We start from the raw sequence: 20,175 nt of genomic DNA, 5'->3' as shown, positions 1-20,175 counted from the left end.
GCATTAGAGAAGAGTAATTCTGTGACATGGGTTATCCAGAAACAGAACAACCCACATGATAACTTATTACCATTAGTACTTCCAGATCAAATGAGCTAAATCTGAATAAATTCAGAAACTACTTAAAGCAAACCTAGTATTTTTTTCAAAATGGAAATAAGTTCATTTTTTCATGATTAGTAAACTAAAATATGCCCTTTGTAAATATATATACAACATTAAAAAGAGAAAGTAAAATTCACTCATTGCCTAGAAATAAGTGCTGTTAACCTTTAGAATATCCTTCCAAGATTTTTTCTATATATATACTCATAAACATATATTTATTTCCAAAGACAAATTTATGTTACATTATACTATGCATAGTGTATTATAACCTTTTTACACTTATATGTTGTGAATATTTTTCCATATAAGTAAATATCAACTTGCATACTGCTTTTTATGAGTTATATAGAATTCACTATATGGCTGTACCACACTTTAACCACACCTCCACTGATAAAAACTTGGGTTGGCAAATCTATTTCAAAACTCACCATCAAAAGCAGACAGAAGCTTCAGATTATCTTCCATCTCACTGGTAACGGAGATGGCCTGCTTCACTTTCAAGTTGGTTTCACTAGAGTAAAGAATGCACATATGTAACAGCAGCACAGGTCCAACTTCTCCTACTTTAGGAAACAGTTGCTGCCAACAGAGCTTGGCTTTCAGACTTGACTTGTTCGAGTCATTCCTACTGTCATCCTCTCTCCAGGACAGTATTGAGGCAGAATGGTTCTACAAGGAAGCTAAATATTAGCCCACTTGCTCCCCTCTCTCCCTGAAACACATATCAACTACTTTAACCAACCTATGAGATCTTGCTGGTCAGATGCTCTAGAAAAGCTGAAGAAACATCACAAAACAACCTGGAGGTGCTACCTACTCCCTTCAAGAGTAAGGTCCTGGAAAGAACCTGTGAAAACTTCCAAGTAAATGTACTCCTCCATCTCACAAATGTTTATAGGACCCATGAACGGATCCCAGCTAACCATTATTTGATACAGAAATGCACAGAGACAGAAGTAAAAAAGAAGCCACATTTCAAAAAGTTTGTGGGCACTAAGAGGAAGAGTTGTAAGGATGCAGATTAACATAAAACTCTACAGGCCAAGCTCTCTGAAGATGCCCTCTGTCTTCCAAAGATCTTAGCTTTTGCACATTAATGAATTGCTACCTTAAATCCTTTCCAGAACATGGTCTATCAGCACATAATTATCTCAGTATTCATTCTCCCACCCCAAGAAACTTTGGAACTATATTCTGAAATTTCATAGTCTGGTTAACCTCTTTCCTACCACTCAGCGTTATTGAATATAGTCAGACTGAATGTTTCTAATTTGAAGATGGAGAATATTTGCCCAGATTCTGCACCCAGTTGGATGCTCAATTATCTGTCAAGAGCTCAGCCTTAGACTTGAGGCCTCCCATCTTATCTGGATATTTCTAGCGTTTAGCACTTCATTCTCTGCATCATGCTCCCCCTCAGTGTGAAACCACTCTAAGCTGGCTTAACCGTCTTAATGGACTATGAGAAAGGAACACTCACCCATCCAGTTCTGCAGTTTCTATATATGTCAAACTGTAGGGCTCGCTGCTTGAGAGTAACAGTATATCAGCCTGTGGTCAGGAAAGGCAGAGAAGATAAGGAAGGCAGACTTTAAAATTACAGTGTGACAAAAGCAATTACCTCAGGAACAGCTATTCATCCTAAGAATTTTATAGAGATCGGGTTTACTTTCTTTGTCTCGAGACCCATCACTGGTACCACACACCTCCTTTCTCAAAGCCAGTCATACTTTACCTGGGGTTGTGGTGAGAAGTGGACAAGAACAAACTTCTTACCACAGGAGCTGGTGATCTCTAGATGCACAGTGAAGCAGGTGAAGATCACCAAAAGGGGCAGTCACAGAAGTGCTAGAAAGGTTCCTACTCAAGCCCAAAGAGAAAAAGCCACAGCCCAAAGAGGTACTTACCGTGACAATCTGATTGTTTTCTAGTTTAATTATATCTCCCACTTGGACATTCATCCATTTGTCTGTCACTATCCTGCAAGAAAGTGAGCCTTGAATGCCTGCATGCCAGCTCTGAGAATTTCCCTACAGTCCTGTTTTGACAATCAAGGGGGGAGGGGGGAAAGCTGAGATGAACTCAAAGCTCAGAGGAGGACCAAACTGCTTTGGGATACTCCTTGCCCAAGCAGCATCAAGAATGGGGCCCTTTTTCTGTTTTGCATATAGGGTTATTGTTACCATCTTTTTAAATTCCATATATATGTGTTAGTATACTGTATTGAGACAAGTGCTCAGGGCTGGTGCACTGGGAAGACCCAGAGGGATGGGATGGAGAGGGAGGTGGGAAGGGGGATTGGGATGGGGAACACATGTAAATCCATGGCTGATTCATGTCAATGTACGGCAAAAATCACTACACTATTGTAAAGTAATTAGCCTCCAACTAATAAAAATAAATGAAAAAAAAAAAAAGAATGGGGCCCATTTCTCTTGATCAGGCTATAAGAGTTTTCTAAAACTGTAACGGTATATGTAGATATACAGGCACATAATTTTTCTTTAAGTAAAAGCAATATATGCATATGGTAAAAATACAGTTCAAATAATTAAAAAAAAAGAAAAACAAAAAGTAAAGTCTCCTCTCTCCCCAGATTACAGTTTTGTCACTTAGAGCAATTTTTTGCATTTCTTTTGAGAAAATGTCAATCCCTATAATCACATACAAGATACACATTTAAAAATGACATACTAGATACATAATTTTCTGTACTTTGAGTTTTTCATTTAATAATAAATCTGAGAGAACACTTACAGAAGGTGTGGCTCATTCCTCTTGATAGCTAAAATATGTGGTTTTTAACTAAAGATGTGCTTGTATCCAGAATTACTACAATTACTACAATGACAGAAATCACAACTCAAAAAACAAAATTTTTCAAACGTATTAATAACTCTGTTTAAACACATGTACTCTACAAAAAGGATGCCACTTTCTGGAATATAGACAATTCATCTCAAGTGTTAAATAAACCAGACATTCCCTGCTTACAAAGTCTAACCGTTAGGGCCCTGCTTGTGAACTCCTACTCTAAAACCCCTCTATGACAAATTCTTCTGTAATAGTTTCATAAAACCCAAGTGCTCAAGCTCCTTGAGAAGTTCATTTGACTAAATTCATTCAGTAATTCCTAGCTTTACAAATTTCTTATACACTCAGTTTTATCTTTTCTCTTTATTTCTATAACTTTCTTTTTTATAAATTTTTTTTTAATCACAACTAACTTTTTTAGTGATATCTTATGAGAGGCTTCAACAGATCAAAACACTTGAGGAAATAATCCATCAAGAGTAAGAATCAGCAAACACAATAAGTAACAGAATCAGATACCCAAGAACCTCCCATAATAGAATTCTATGACTAAAACTATAGCTCTTGATATGTGTGTGCTTAGTCACTCAAGATGAGTCCAACTCTTTGTTGACCCCAAAGACTGCAGCATGCCAGGCTCCTCCGTCCATGGGGATTCTCCAGGCAGGAATACTAAAGTGGGTTGCCATGCCCTCCTCCAGGGGATCTTTCAAACTCAAGGACTGAAGCCAGGTCGCCTGCATTGCAGGCAGATTCTTCACCGTCTGAGCCACCAGAGAAGCCCAAGAATACTGGAGCGGGTAGCCTATCACTTCTCCAGGGGATCTTCCCGACCCAGGACTTGAACCGGGGTCTCTTGAAATACTATTCACCCATAAAAAATAATGAAAATTTTCCATTTGCAACAACATGGACGGACTTGGAGGATATTATGCTAAGTGAAATTAGTCAGATATATAAAGACAAATACTGTATGATATCACTTATATGTGGAATCTAAAAAATACAGCAAACTAGTGAATATAACAAAAAAGAAACAGACTCACACATATAGAGAACAAACTAGTGGTTACCAATGGAGTCAGAGAAGGGGGAGGGGCAAGATATGAGGAGGGGATGAAGAGGTACAAACCATTACATATAGAATAAGCTACAAGGATATATTGTACAACACGAGTAATATAGACCACGCTTTATAATAACTATAAAGGAAGCATAACCTTTAAACATTGTGACTCACTACATTGTATACTGTGACATATAATGTTGAACATCAACTGTACTTCAATTAAAAAAATTTTTTTTAATATAAATATATATATATAAAACTATAGCTACTGGGTATTGTGTAAGGTCACCATGAGAAAGGATTGGACCTCAATCTTGAATTCCCTCAGATCTGTACTTGTTTGTGATCATGCTTCTGCAAACATTGGTCACCTTTCATATAATCTATTTGTTGAATTCTTCCCCGTCTTTTGAGCACAAACATCATCTCTTCAAGAAAGTCCTCCTTGATTTCTTTAGCCAGCTATGATTGCCTATTTTTCATTAATTCCTATTATAATTTTTGTACCTCTTATGGTAATCTTCATATTTTGCTTTATATAATTATGCCGGTCTCCCTCTATCCCTGCCAAAGGTAAATTGCTCCAATTTTGCAGGACCCCACAAAAAAAATAAGCATTTACCCATACTTTAGATAGATAAGATCAAACACTACAGCAATGAGGTCAACACCAATATTTTCTTTAGATTGTTAACAAAAAGATGTCCTAACCAAAGGCTATAGTAGAATGGTCAATAAGTCATGTAGAATCCACTGATGTTCTAAAGACAGACATCTCCATGCTGACCGCCGTACTGGTAGTAACCACTTGCATACTAATATCATGTCATATTTTATTAATTTCTTTAATATTTTTGTTTTCATTTTTGTAAGCATCCTCTAAGGTAAAGAATATTATTTTCACTTTATAGGTAAGAAATATGAGGCCCAGAGAGGCAGGTTCAGGGCATACTAGAAAAGAACTCTTCCTATGTCCAGCCTGAGGCTCTTTTCACTGTCTTGAATCACCTTTCCAAACACATCAAGTTTTAGCAAGGTCAGTGCTCCCACAGAGCTGGTCCAATCTAAACTGGCTTCCCAAGAAGCACTCACCTGCCGTTCATCAGCACCAGAACAGAACGATTGTTGACTTGATTATCATTTTTGTGCCTTTTCTAAAATCATACAAGAAAATGTTCAGGAAATAGACATAGAGCGAACTGCATTTAGAAGATTAATATTTTGAACTATTATTCAATGTAGTTCCTCTTCTTTGTAATTCTCCCTTACCCTCACTTCTTCACCACCTTCCCCCCCAACCCCTGGCCAATTCCAAGTTCTTCCACCATTAAAACCAGACCAAGAAGCTGGTTGTCTCTGAGAAGTTGGGAAAGGAGGTCAGAAAAAGAATCAAGCGAGAAGAAAGAGACAAACTCTTTGTTTTAATATCAAGAGCCAAAGCCTGGGGTGATGAGAACAAATAACTTATGTTGAAAGCCACAGAGGAGAGAATGCAAAATCATGGGCCTACACCTTGGTAGGTGGAGGGAAGTTATGTATTCACAAGTATATCAATACCCCTACCCTCAACCAGAGTCAGCATAAGAAGCTTCTACCATGGATGCAACGAAGAAAGAGGAATAGAGGTCTATTCAAAGACCAAATAAGAGGGTGACAAATAAGGGTATGTCCTGATGCTAAGACTCACATGAGTCCCTTTCCTTTCAGTTGAGATTACTCCCTGGGAAGAGGGCAGAAAGAATCCTGAATTGGTCAGAATATTTCTCCTAAAGAGACTGCGTTCTAACCCAGAAGGAACTGCGTGGGTTATCCTGAATTGGCAAGATTAGCTTTCGGCTCTCATTAAAAAAGGGCTGAGATGGTGAGGTGGTGGTTATGAGTTACGTTGAGTTTAGTTATGGAAAATGAAGTTATATTTTTGCACATCTGAGTTGTGTCTGAAATTTAAACCACTATATATGTAAATTCTGGGTTTAAAGAGTCACAGAGTTAAAGAGCTGGAGAAACACTCTGCTCTTAAACTTTGATATAAAAATCAGAAGGACTCTCTTAGGGAAGCTCCAAACAGGTCAACACGATGGGCTTCCCAAATCCCACTGGCAGGCACGGTTCTGTAAGTTCGCCCTCCCACCGGGCCCTGCTGTAACGGAGCACGCAGGAAGCCACGCTGCACGCACTCCTGAGAGCCAGCTTCTCCCACCAAGGCCGGGGAAGGAGCCAGCCTCTGCTGAGTCACGATGCTCGCTAAACCCAGAGGGTTCCTAGCTGTGTGCGCCTGACAGAACCGAAAGCTGGAGGGGGAAATACGGAGAGTCGGAGAGGAGAACGGGAATGTAGAAAGGGGAGATAAAGACCGGAGAAAGCAAGGGGGACAGGAAGGAGAGCAGAGGAACATAGAAATGTGAGAAGGGTGAATTCAGAAAGAAGGGTAAGAGCGAACCCAGAGAGAGCTAAGTGAAGGCAGAGGTGGGTTACGAAGGCGATGGAAGGAAACCTGGAAAAGGCGGCAGGAGGAAGACAGAGAAAGGCCTTGCGTGACCCCTTTCTGGCCATGGATGGCTCACCAATCTTGGGCTTACAGGATTCTCCTATGCCTCTGGCACAGATAAGGACATAGGGAAAGGAAATACCTCTTTCCCTTCAGTGCTTCCTTCTAGTATTAGGCAGTTCTGGGGAGTCCTTCATGCTCCCTCCCTCCCCAGCCTGACTAGGTACAGTGAGGGAAGAGAGGCCCTGGAAGCCACTTCACCACATCATCGATGGCATCTTTCACTGCTGTTATGGAGAGCACCACCATCAGGGGGACCACAGTCGTGTACCATGCCAAGGAGGAGATCTGGGGAATCAACTGGGAGAGGGAAGGGGAGAGAAACATGGGTCAGAAAGCTTAAAGGACAATGTATTTCCTCCCAATCCCCACTCCACCACCATTTTCACCCCCCTAGATTCATAACAAGTTCAAAAATCCTAGTTGCTTTCCACTGTTACAACCTCCAAATAGCCACCCCAATATAAGCAAACACCTCCTAAAGATGAAAGAAGAGGAGATGATAAATTGCCAGGTACTGTCCTGAACTCTAATATCTTTGTCTTGATGGCAAAGAGCCATTTCTCTTCTGATAACGAAGGTGCTGGGGGTAGGGCATGAAGTGTGGACGTGGGAGAACCACATAGCGCCTACACCCCTTCAGCACCGGGAGAAACGAGATGGCCTGTCTCTCTCTCCCAACCTGGGCCTACTCTGCTCTGCTTCCGTGCCCCGCGCTGATGTTCCAAACCATTCTCCTCCCTTGGTGCTCCCACGTGTTAACTTTCTGCCGGGGAGGCTGGGATAAGGAGGAGGAACGGGGCTGCAGCTGAGGCGGGGGTGCAGAATCAAGTCTGTGGCCTTCCACGGTTAAGCTGAACTGCGGTCATGCAGCCACGGTGAGGGAGCACCCCTTACTTGGGACTCGGCGACCTTGTCTCCTTCCTCTTGGAGAGGCTTGTTTCACCCTGGCTAAGCCTGACCACAGCTATTCTAGGAGACTGGCCTGAGACTCCAGCCATTCATTCTCCTCTTGTCTAAAGAGAGAAGACATCTCTCAGTTTAAGGAGAAGGACTGATTACATAAGCTGACCCCAGAGAAGCTGATAAAATATTCTGTGGAAAAGGCCCTAAAAGGTAATACCTGTAGAAGAAGCAAAAAGAGGAAATATGCATTTGCAAGTCTCTGGAACTGTTCAAACAGGTTCATAGGCAAGAAGTTTAAGACACTATATTTTGCAGTTTTGACGCTATTATCCTGTTAATAAAAGAACACAAGCACAATTAGAGTAACAAAAGACTCTACCTCCAAATCTTAACAAAAAGGACCAAGACCACTTCATAAAATAGGAAAAAGCTAATAGCTTCCCAACATAGTGAGGAAGGAAGAAGTGTTTGTCTCCAGACTCTTGTCTCTGAGGCCCAGAGAGGCTTATGTATGTATGCAAAGATGGCAAGGTTGATCAATATGGGACATGTTTAGGAGGGGCAGGATGTATTTACTCCCTGAGTAGAATTCTTTGTTTATTGATGCTATTGATAATAATGATGATAATAAAATCAACAACAGTCAAAACTTATTAAATATTTACCATGTGTAAAGTACTATGCTAAGTACTTTAGTACTATTCTGAGTATTTTAGAAAAAGCAACTTATTTAATTCTCAAAACAACTGTAAGAAGGGAGTAATATCACCTTTTGAGGATGTGGAAGCTGAGGCCCTGAGGTTGCATCATTTGCCGAAGACTATCCAGTTTCTTGTGGAGTTGAGACTGTGCTGTTCCCTGAGCCCCGGTTCACTTGTGCAGCCATCCAAACGCTTTCCTTCCTCAGAACCAGAAATCTTTCTGTTCATCTCATCCTCTGACTCAAGGTCCTTCTCGGTGCCAAACAGTGGGCAAGTTTGCCATTTGTGTTCTCTCTGCTCAGAGCTCTCTACTGAAGCTTTTCTTGAGTCTGGCAAACCCATTTTGGTGTGTCTTTACATGTTGCTTTCAGTGCTGAAAGATGTCAGACGCCAAAAGCAAATGACTGTCTTTCAACCTTAGCCCACTGAAGGTTCCTACACTGGTTGCTTTCAGCACTGGAGATCACTTGCCCCTTAATTGTCCCTGGGGAGGTCTGAATAGTTTTGGCCTACATCTAAGCTATCATTTTGCTGAGTAAAAATGGGAACTTGCTACCTCTTCAATGCTGATCTCAAGATGTTGACAAGACCATCTTACTTTCTACTTTTGGCTCTTCAGTTGTTTGACCTAAGATGTAAGGGTTTGAACCTAAGAGCTTAAGAAAAGTAGGAGAATGAGACCAAATAATCCCCTAAGGACAGGGCTTCTCTCCCACCTCCTCCACCTATAGGGTCAAACAAGAACAAACCTACCTGCAGTCCTGGAAAACAGACACTGCTTAAGCATGAAGAATCTTTTCTGGGTCCTACCTTGGGAAGACATCTGAATAACTCTTGAAGAACCAACATCTTTTTGTCCTAAGGCTAAAACTGGCCTTGGGAGACTAGACAGGCAACCCAGTCAAGTCTTGCTTAAGGTCTATTTCCCTAGGGAAGAGAAGCTGGTCAAATAGCTTAGCACTTAGGAGTTTAGAGATCCAAGTTAAACCTAAGATTTCCTTGGTATTTCTCCATGACTTTTCAATTAATGATCAATCAAACACTATACATTTCTCAAGGTTTGTTCTGTTCACAGCTCTATGCTGGGCTATACTAGTAGAGACTGAAAAAGAGTTAAATAAAATCTGTTCTGGAAAGTTCACAGGTATGTCTTGAATGGAGTTCTAAGTAAATGACCTCTAAGGCCCCTCTCAACCCTGAGGGTAGGTTATTCTAACATAGAAATGGTTTTCTGTGATTTTAAGATAGCCTGAATTCCTTAGTGTCTAAGTCCAGATGACTCTGATACTTGGGCCCAAAGATCTTTTGATCTTTTACCTTACTAAAGCAGCTGGCTTTAGTAAATTTTCCATTTGACTTTACAGTTAATGTATTTGGTTTCTACTCATTTGGGTAGCATTTTTTTTAGAAAACAAAGACGAAAGCTATGATGATTCTGTCCCAAGATAGACTTCAGTACTTTTTTACTTCTTGGCAACTAGAATGTTTTGTCCTACTCTTAAATGTCAAACCAGAAGCAAGAATCTGAAGGATGTAGAACATTTGCTTAACTATGGATAATTCCTTTGACATGATAGAGATGGTAGATTTGGGCTTTGGGGGCATTTATTTATTTGGGCAGGGATATCCCCAGGTGGCTCAGACAGTAAAGAATCCACATGCAATGCTGGAGACCGGGGTTTGATCCCTGGGTTGGGCAGATCCCCTGGAGAAGGGTATGGCAACCCACTCCAGTGGGATTCTCTTGCCTGGAGAATCCCCATGGACAGAGGAGCCTGGCGGGCTTCAGTCCATGGGGTCACAAAGAGTCGGACATGACTAAGTGACTAAGCACAGCACCCGGCTGACTGCTAAAGTGGAAAATAGAAAACAGAAGGCCCAGGATATAACGAGAATCAGGAGTTACAGGGTTGAAAAGAGGAAAGGCAGCAGTGGTGGTGGTGGTTCAGTCACTAAGTCACGTCTGACTCTTGTGATGTCTGTGGGATTTCCCAGGCAAGAATACTGGAGTGGGTTGCCATTCCGTTTTCCAGGGACTCTTTCTGACCCAGGGATCAAACCCATGTCTCCTACATTGCAGGCAGTCTCCTGCATCACAAATGGATTCTTTACCACTGAGCCACCAGGGAAGCCTAAAAGGAGTAGGAATGGAAGAAATTAGAGAAATAGGGAAAAAATGAGCAATGGGTAGGGCCAGGGAAATGCAATGGTTGCTAAGTACATAAGAATCAGTCAAATCTGTTTACTTGTTCATATGTAATAATTATTTGCATACATTTACTGAATTTCATTTATGGGCCAGATATTGTGATGGGAACAGTAGTTACAGAGATGAATGAAATTTGTACCCTTCTGTTAAAGGGTAACAGTTAGAGAACTAACATTTTCACAACCATATTTAACTCTAACAACCACCATGTACAGTGAACATTATTATGATCTTTCTATAGATGAGGAAACTGAAGATCAAAGAAGTGAAAATAAATAATGTGCCTAAGGATACAATGTTAGTAAGGAGTAGAGCTATGTTCAAACTCAGAGTGATGCCAAACCCTGCACCGTAGAGTTACTTAGAAAAAGTTTAGACAACGGAAAAGGTAGAGAAGGAGAAACCTGTTCCCACAGCCATATCCTAAATATTGTTATTATCCAGAGCCTCTCTAACTCAGAAATCATAAACTAGTATCCTATAGAGACTACTGTATGTATATAGTGTATATATATGTGTATATATATATATACACATGCACATAGACATACACTATATACATAGTATATATATACACACACATATATATCATATATAGTATTTATACACATATATATTATATACTTACAGCACTATATATTAATATATCTACATATGCATAAAGTAACATATAAGTAAAAATTGCTTCTAATTGTAAAAGATTAGAAACAATCCAAATGTCAATTTGTAAGAAAGTGGTTACATAAATTATGCTATCTGCCAGGGAAGCAGTTGAAAAAAGAAGGAAAATGCTATTATGAAATTATAATTATGAAAACATTTCCAGGACATAACGTAACGGTTCAGAATAGTTTAAGAAAGTGGGGAAATGAGAATATATATGTGTGTGTGTGTGCGTGTGCATTTGTGTGTATATTTGCTTTATTTGCACAAAGAAGCACTGCTGAATATATGATAAACTAATAAAAGTGATTCCTTCTAGGAAGCAGAGATGTGGACAAGGATGGGGTATTGGAGCATGACTTTTAAACCATGTATCTTTTTATCAGTTACTTATTTATAAATAAATAAGTGAATAAATAATAAATAAATAATGAATAAATAAATAAATAAGTGAAAATGAACAATTTAATAGAAAATGGGCAAATACCATTAACAGTTGTTTCCATAAAAAGATGTACAAAGGCTAATTAACAAAAAAATTACTGCTCTCACTCAAAATTAAGGAAAGATAGATAATGAAATGTCATTTTCCACGAAAGGGTCTGGTAAATATAGAAAAGACTGACAATACCAATGTGGCAGGAATATGGAGAAGTGAGATGTCTTTGCTATAGATAGAAATATAAATAGATATAACCTTTTCAGAGGGCAATCTGGCAATATGTATCAAAAATTTAAAGTGTTTCATTTTTGATCTGGCCAATTCACTTCTAGGAAACTCTCCTAAAGTATATTCACACAAATGTGCCAAAGAATATGGCATATAAAATGGTGTTCATTTAGGGCCATTTATCACAGCAAATTATTGGAGAAATTTTTTTTGGAGGGGGCACCTGGATATAAATGGAGATACTTAAAATGTTAATCAGTAAGAAACTGGTTAAATCAATTAAGGTATATTGATACAATGGAAGACTATGTTGCTATTAAATGAATTAATAGCAGGAGGAGAAGGGGATGACAGGATGAGACGGTTGGATGACATCACCAACTCGATGGACATGAATTTGAGCAAGCTCTGGGAATTGGTGATGGACAGGGAAGCCTGGCTTGCTGCAGTCCATGGGGTCACAAAGAGTCAGACGCGACTGAGCAACTGAACTGAACTGATAGCTAATATTGCACAGGGGTTTCTGAATGGGTCTAGTTGGCCCTTGAAACACTCAGGTGTTAAGCACAGCAACACCTGTGCAGTTTAAAATCTGTATAATTTATAGCTGGCTCTCAGTGTCTGAGGTTTCACATCCACTGATTCAGCCATCCTTGGACTGAGTGGTACCACAGTACATATTTCTTGAAAAAAGATCTGTATGTCAGTGGACCCATGCAGTTCAAACCTGTTATATTCAAGGATCAATGGTAAACAGTTGAGGATTCTTATCCCTAAGAGTGTACCATGTAAATTGTTTCAGGTCTTGGCCTTAAGAGAAAATAGTAAAAAAATATGGAAACGTGGTTAAAAAATCAAATAAAAATTATAACTTTAAATAGTAATGTCATTAATGTAAAGTCTTCTGATATTTGATATTCTCAGAACACGATGATTCACTGTGAAAAGTTCTGACTCCCTTTTAAAAACTCATAAAGTATTTAAAAGGTAGATCATGCAAGGTTTTCAATAATGATTAAATAAATTGGCAAAACAGAAATAATGAATGTTAATAAATTCTAGTCAAATCGTAAGATATGGGTTGAAAATGTTTACAAAATTTACTTTGACACACGTGTATTTGAAATGATAAGTAGATTATTCTTAATGTAATTTGCATATATATTTGCTTTTTTTTCCTTCTTCTTAGGAATTAGATACACTTAAGCAACAGCTAGATTCACTGAATATGAAAAAAGAGACCAAAAAAAAAACAAACAAACAAACAAAAAAAAGAGACCTTGGAATCTGTAAGTATAAAATGAAGTAAAAATTTTCATATTACTCAGCTGCAAAAGGTATTTCAGTTGAATATATTAATGGAACTCATTCAGGTAAATATTTATTTAGTAGTTTACTAACAGAAGTATAATTTTTTTTCCCATTCAGAACTTCAAATATCCTAGTTAAGTAAAAAAGTAGATTCAGTGGGCATGGCAACCCATTCCAGTATTTTTGCCTGGAGAACCCATGGACAGAGGAGGCTGGCAGGCTACAGTCCAAAGGATTGCAAAGAGTCAGATATGGCTGAGTGATTGAATTGAACTGATTAAACGAATTAGGAAGGTCTACATGTATTATCATAGAGAGATATCTAAGTGGCAAAATAAAACTATGAAACTATGCTTTCATTTGTTCAAGCTAGAGTATTTCTTTTCAAGGAGCTATATATGAAACCAAAATTTGAGACACATCCTCCCCTGAGCCTAGGTCACTGGATTAACCTGGTTTCTGAGCCCTCACTGCACAGCCCTCATTGTACAGGAGCTTGAAAGAAAGTAGAACCTATGTTGTAGGATTTACATCTACAAGGAACTTCCTGCCTCACTGACAATGGGGAATATTAGAGAAAAACATCAGCCCCCTCTTGAAATAGCTAGAGACCAGATACTTACTGGGTATCCAAACAGACTGTTAAATTCTCTATTGTTGGCTTGCAGATATCTCTCTCGTTCTGAAAAAGACGAGAGAAATGATGAGCAGGATGCCCCTCTGAGATGAGCCTGGGATGCTGGCTGCCAGTGACTTCACTAGCATCTCACATGTTCTCACCAAGAATATCTGTCCACAAACAGGCGTTTGTCTCTTTGTTCAAAGAATCAAGCAATACGGTAAAAATGGAAACCCTCAAGTGTTCAAGCTTTCTGGAGGCAAGAGGACAAGTAACTTCTGAGGAGCTCTCCACCATTAATGCTTCTAGTAACCCTAGACTATATTTCCACAGACAACAGGCTGGCCTGCATCAACATTATTGCCAAACACAGAAACTCAATCCTCCTTCATAAGTTAATTACAGCAATAGTTTTAGATATCTGAGGTTCTTTCTAAGGCCAGCCTTTCCTAAATTTGCTTGACTAAATCTGAATTAATAAATCATTGCCAGTATCTATTGCACAGAAACCAGTGTGCTGGATGCTGTGAGGAGATAAAAAGATAAGTAAGGCAGAGGCCTTACCTGCGATTTAGTGGAGTTGGCCTGACAACACCACATGACAAAATCATCACATCAAAACACACAGATGTCACAAACTATTACAGATAGCTCATTACTGTGTTATAAAACATCTCAAAAATATAAATTATCAACAGATCTTTCTGTCCTGAATAAAACATTCCTATAGCCTCTTGAATTCTTCATTGGTTCAACAAGCATTTACTGAGTTCTTGGCAGGTGTTAAGCCCTGTGTTATGAACATTCATGTACGAGTTTTTGTGTGGACTTGTTTTTATTTCTCTTGGGTATATACATAGGAGTAGAATTACTCAGTCATATGGTAACTCTGGTTTTAACATTTTGAGAAGCTACCAAACAGGTTTTCACAGCAGTTGCATGATTTTACATTCTTACTGACAATGTATGAGAATTCCAATTTCTTCATATCCTTGCCAACACTTGTTAAAGACTGTGCTTTTTTTTTTTTTTTTACCCCAATGGCATTTATTAAATGAAATAAAGAAACACTCATGGTAAATCTTCTGCCGTCCTCCATGACATATTATTTTAACTATCTTAGTGGATATGAAGTAATGTCTCATTGAGATTTTGATTTGCATGTCCATATTGACTAATGAGGGCTTCCCTGGTCGCTCAGCTGGTAAAGAATCTGCCTGCAATGCAGGAGACCTGGGTTCAACCCATGGGTCAGAAGATTCCCTGGAGAAGGGATAGGCTACCCACTCCAGTATGCTTGGGTTTCCCTGGTGGCTCAGCTGGTAAAGAATCTGCCTGCAATGCGGGAGACCTGGATTCAATCCCTGGGTTGGGAAGATCCCCTGGAGAAGGGAATGACTGGAGAATTCCAGGGACTAATTAGTCCATTGACTAATGATGATATTGAGTATCTTTTCATGTATTTTATTGAACATCTATATATCTTCTTTGGAGAAATGTCTATTTAGATTCTTTCCTCATTTTTAAACCAAGTTAATTATCTTTTTATCACTGAATTATGAGTTCTTAATATGTTCTGAATAGAAATCAGTTATAAGTGACTTGCAAATATTTTGTCTCTTATTTTAAATGTCACTTTTATAATGTACCAAATTCTAATATATTGAATATAATTATGGGTTTTCTTAAGCCTCCTGCATTGACAGACAGGTTCTTTACCATTAGCGCCACCTGGGAAGCCCCTAATTATGGGTTTTCTATTAAGTTCTAGTCTATCCATCTTTAAGAAAAAAATTTTTAATTGAAGTACAGTTGGTTTATGATATTGTATTAGTTTCAGGTATACATAAAAGTGATTCAGTTGTTTATATATATATATATATATATATGATTTTTTTCAGATAATTTCCCATTATACGTTATTATGAGATACTGAATATAGTTCCCTGTGCTATATAGTAAATCCTTGCTGCTTATCTGTATTATGTATAGTAGTTTTTATTTGTTAATCCATACTCCTCATTTATCCCTCCCTCTATCCGTCTTTTAAATTATGTAACTTTTAATACAGGAAAGAGAGTCTTCTATTTTAACATCTTCTTGGCTATTCTTTTTTTAAAAAGTAATTAATTTGGCTGTGCTGGGTCTTAGTTGCGGCACGCAGGATCTTTAATTGTGGCATGTGAACTCTTCATTGCAGCATGTGGGATCTAGTTCCCTGACCAGGGATCGAATCTGAGCCTGGTGCATGGTGAGCGCAGAGTCTTAGCCACTGGACCCCCAGAGATGTTTCTTCTTGGCTATTCTTGTCTATTTTCTCTTCTAGGTAAACTTCAGAATCATTTTGGCCAATTTGCTTAAGATGGGAGTTTTAATTAGAGGTGAAGACAAAGAAAATTTTATTCACTAGATCCTGGGGATGGAGTAAAAGTGGGTTATTAGAAAACGCAGAGCTCCCTCCCATGGGAAGTACAGTCAGGTCTGGAAAATCACACTGCATTTCTCAGGGGGCTAAGAGAATATGCTTCTGAAAGCTGAGGAGAGAGCCAGTGACAAGACAGGGACCTGTATGGTTCTTCATGTAACTTCCTTTATTTATCCTCTGGTTGTCAGCAAAAATTACTAAAGATCATGAAATCAGAACATGATTAAATTTCTTACAGAAAATATCTAAGGGGCCAAAGTCTGCACATTGGGCAATGCTTGAAGTTCAGAATTTGCACTAATTGCAGGAAAGGTGAAACTGAGATGTTTAGTTCCTTTTACCCAAGGATTTACATACATAAATTTCAAAACTGCACAGATGAATCTGGAGACAGATGACACTTCTGCACTGTTAGTCAGTCCCCCATTCAGCAGCATACTATATCCCCGGAGGGAGATTGCTATGCCTGCAGGAAACCACTGCTTTGTACATGGTGATCACATCTGTACAATCACCTTGCTAAACAATACATAGATTCAAGGGATTAGATCTGATAGAGTGCCTGAAGAACTCTAGACTGAGGTTCGTGACACTGTATAGGAAGCAGGGATCAAGACCATCACCAGAAAAAGAAATGCAAAAAGGCAAAATGGTTGTTTGAGGAGGTCTTACAAATAGCTGTGCAAAGAAGAGAAGTGAAAGGCAAAGGAGAAAAGGAAAGATATACACATTTGAATACACAGTTCCAAAGAACAGCAAGGAGAGATAAGAAAGTCTTCCTCAGTGATCCATGCAAACAAATAGAGGAAAACAATAGAATGGGAAAGACTAGAGATCTCTTCAAGAAAATTAGAGATACCTAGGGAACATTTCATGCAAAGATGGGCTCAATAAAGGACAGAAATGGTAGGGACCTAATAGAAGCAGAAAATACTAAGAAGAGGTGGCAGGAATACACAGAAGAACTGTACAAAAAAGATCTTCACGACCCAGATAATCATGATGGTGTGATCACTCACCTAGAGCCAGACATCCTGGAATGGGAAGTCAAGTGGGCCTTAGGAAACATCACTACGAACAAAGTTAGTGGAGGTGATGGCATTCCAGTTGAGCTATTTCAAACCCTAAAAGGTGATGCTGTGAAAGTGCTGCACTCAATATGTCAGCAAATTTGGAAAACTCGGCAATGGCCAGAGGACTGGAAAAGGTCAGTTTTCATTCCAATATCAAAGAAAGGCAATGCCAAAGAATGCTCAAACTACCTCACAATTGCACTCATCTCACACGCTAGTAAAGTAATGCTCAAAATTCTCCAAGCCAGGCTTCAACAGTACGTGAACCATGAACTTCCAGATGTTCAAGTTGGATTTAGAAAAGATAAAGGAACCAGAGATCAAATTGCCAACATCTATTGAATCATTGAGAAAGCAAGAGAGTTCCAGAAAAACATCTACTTCTGCTTTATTGACTACGCCAAAGCCTTTGACTGTGTGGATCACAACAAACTGAGGAAAATTCTTCAAGAGATGGGAATACCAGTCCACCTGACCTACTTCCTAGGAAATGTGTGTGCAGGTCAAGAAGCAACAGTTAGAATTGGACATGGAACAACAGACTGGTTCCAAATAGGAAAAGGAGTATGTCAAGGCTGTATATTGTCACCCTGCTTATTTAACTTATATGCAGAGTACATCATGAGAAATGCTGGGTTGGATGAAGCACAAGCTGGAATCAAGATTGCCAGGAGAAATATCAATAACTTCAGATATGCAGGTGACACCACACTTATGACAGAAAGCGAAGAACTAAAGATCCTCTTGATGAAAGTGAAAGAAGAGAGTGAAAAAGTTGGCTTAAAACTCAACATTCAGAAAACTAAGATCATGGCATCCAGTCCCATCACTTCATGGCAAATATATGGGGAAACAATGGAAACAGTGACAGACTTTATTTTGGGGGGCTCCAAAATCACTGCAGGTGGTGACTGCAGCCATGAAATTAAAAGACACTTGCTCCTTGGAAGAAAAGTTATGACCAACCTAGACAGCATACTAAAAAGCAAAGACATTAGTTTGCCAACAAAGGTCCATCTAGTCAAAGCTATGGTTTTTCCAGTAGTCATGTATGGATGTGAGAGCTGGACCATAAAGAAAGCTGACGGCCGAAGAATTGATGCTTTTAAACTGTGGTGTTGGAGAAGACTCTTGAGAGTCCCTTGGACAGCAAGGAGATCCAACCAGTCCATCATAAAGGAAATCAGTCCTGAATGTTCATTGGAAGGACTGATGCTGAAGCTGAAGCTCCAATACTTTGGCCACTGATGAGAAGAACTGACTCTTTTGAAAAGACCCTGCCACTGGGAAAGATTGAGGGCAGGAGGAGAAGGGGACTGAGGATGAGATGGTTGAAAGGCATCATTTATTCGATGGACATGAGTTTGAGTAAGCTCCGGGAGTTGGTAATGGACAGGGAAGCCTGGTGTGCTGCAGTCCATGGGGTCACAAAGAGTCAGACACAACTGAGTGATTGAACTGATCTGAACGACATAAACACAACTGAGTGATCGAACTGATCTGAACGACATAAACAAGTGTAAGTCTTCGCTGGGCTAGTTTACCAGCCAGCTATGAAGCTTAAAGTTTGTTCTCCTGGACTAGTGTGTTTCTTTCTTGTTGTTTCATTCTTGCGATTACTAGGATTAGCTGAATAAAGGTGGGGGAATTTGAGATGGGACTGACAAAAAGTTTGGTTGTACTTTATTTTGACTAGTTAGTGGCTTATTTACAACCTGATGATATGAGAGCTTCTGTTAACCATTATAGCTTAGGTTGTCCAAAGCAAGGGACCATGTACGGCTCAGATAACTTAGACGCAGCCAGGATTCAGAGGTGCTGCATGGCCTATGCTCTTTTCACAGGAACTTTCTCAGAGACCCAGATGGCTGCCTGATTAAAGCAGAGCACCAGGGCAGAACTGGCGTCTCCATGGTGTCAAGGTGGTCCGGTCCAGGAGCAGGGTGCTTTTCTCCCATGTTCATTCTCAATTTGCTCAGGCATTGGTTAATGAAATCAGTCTCTCCCCTGGTGTTTGCCTTTCCAACCAAACCCGACACACCAGCACAGCCTCTAATTTTTTCAAAAGTATTATTTTATGCTGCTTGATAAGTTTCTAATATTTTCTTACTGAACTTCACATTTCTTATTAAATTTAATCCTCGATATAATTATGTTTTTATAATTAATTTAAATTGGAGGATAATTACTTTATGGTATTATGATGGTTTTTGCCATACATCAACATGAATCGGCCACAGGTATACATGTGTTCCCCCACCTCCATACTAACTATGTTTTTAACTTAATAAAGGTCTAACAGGTTTTCCCAGCAACTTATCTGGGTGTAGCAAGCTATTCTGTCTAAGCGTAGCAGCCCTGAGGGATACCTGGAGTTGACGCTCTGCACAACAACTGAATACATACCTCCCTCTTTGAGTTTAGGAGTAAAATAAAGCAGGCAGATCCCAAAGCTCAGAGCCTGAGTTGGTGGAGACAGACTGAGACTTCAAAGTGAGTAATGGGATTAACCAACACCTAGTTCAGGCTCTTTGATCCCAGACCTGCTATGAAAAAGAAGAGTAGGATTTTCACCATGAAGGAAAGAAAAAAATGAGGCCTAGAAAGCTGAATTTCTAAAGGAAAAGCTGGAACAATGAGAAAAGTGGTTAAAACTTCAGTGTGCACAATCATCGAGAAGAAACTAAAAGTCTGAGAGAAAAAGAAGACAAACTTAAGGAAAGACTTAGGAAATAGAGTAGCCAGTCATATTTAAGACACTAAAAGCAGAAAAAAAAGTTTTAGATGAGATAATAAAAGATTAATTCAAGATTCCCTAGGGCTTCTGAATATTGTTGAAAAAAGACTGGGATGACCAAGTGTTTTCCCCATCGCATGTTAATTCAAAGTTTATTTGTGTTTGGCTGAAACAAGAGTAACAAAATGTGAATTACAGATGAGAAGTTAGAACTATAGAAGATTGAAAATTAGCTTAGACAAGGAGAGTCTAGGAGATGGTCTAGTTGAAGTAGTCATGGCTATGGAATTCAAGGGGACAAACATTTAGCTCTTTTTAT

The 20,175-nt window shown here is 39.2% G+C and overlaps 1 protein-coding gene across 3 annotated transcripts in view; it reads right to left on the bottom strand.

Moving 5' to 3' along the window:
* Positions 1 to 20,175, bottom strand: part of LOC122686276 (phospholipid-transporting ATPase FetA-like) — a 100,996-nt gene that overhangs the window by 48,054 nt on the left and 32,767 nt on the right. For all 3 annotated transcript variants that reach the window (XM_043891454.1, XM_043891455.1, XM_043891456.1), the window contains exons 3-9: positions 13,626 to 13,684; positions 7,666 to 7,779; positions 6,744 to 6,842; positions 5,087 to 5,148; positions 2,019 to 2,091; positions 1,592 to 1,662; positions 540 to 622 (exon numbers count right to left, since the gene is read on the bottom strand). In XM_043891454.1, the coding sequence (XP_043747389.1) occupies positions 540 to 622; positions 1,592 to 1,662; positions 2,019 to 2,091; positions 5,087 to 5,148; positions 6,744 to 6,842; positions 7,666 to 7,779; positions 13,626 to 13,684 (561 nt within the window). The remainder of the gene's footprint in view (positions 1 to 539; positions 623 to 1,591; positions 1,663 to 2,018; positions 2,092 to 5,086; positions 5,149 to 6,743; positions 6,843 to 7,665; positions 7,780 to 13,625; positions 13,685 to 20,175) is intronic.

Source organism: Cervus elaphus, chromosome 29 (genome assembly GCF_910594005.1).
Source record: "Cervus elaphus chromosome 29, mCerEla1.1, whole genome shotgun sequence".
Taxonomy (NCBI): Eukaryota; Metazoa; Chordata; class Mammalia; order Artiodactyla; family Cervidae; genus Cervus; species Cervus elaphus.
The sequence above is the reverse complement of the archived record's forward strand: the minus strand, read 5'-3'. Positions and strand labels throughout refer to the sequence as shown.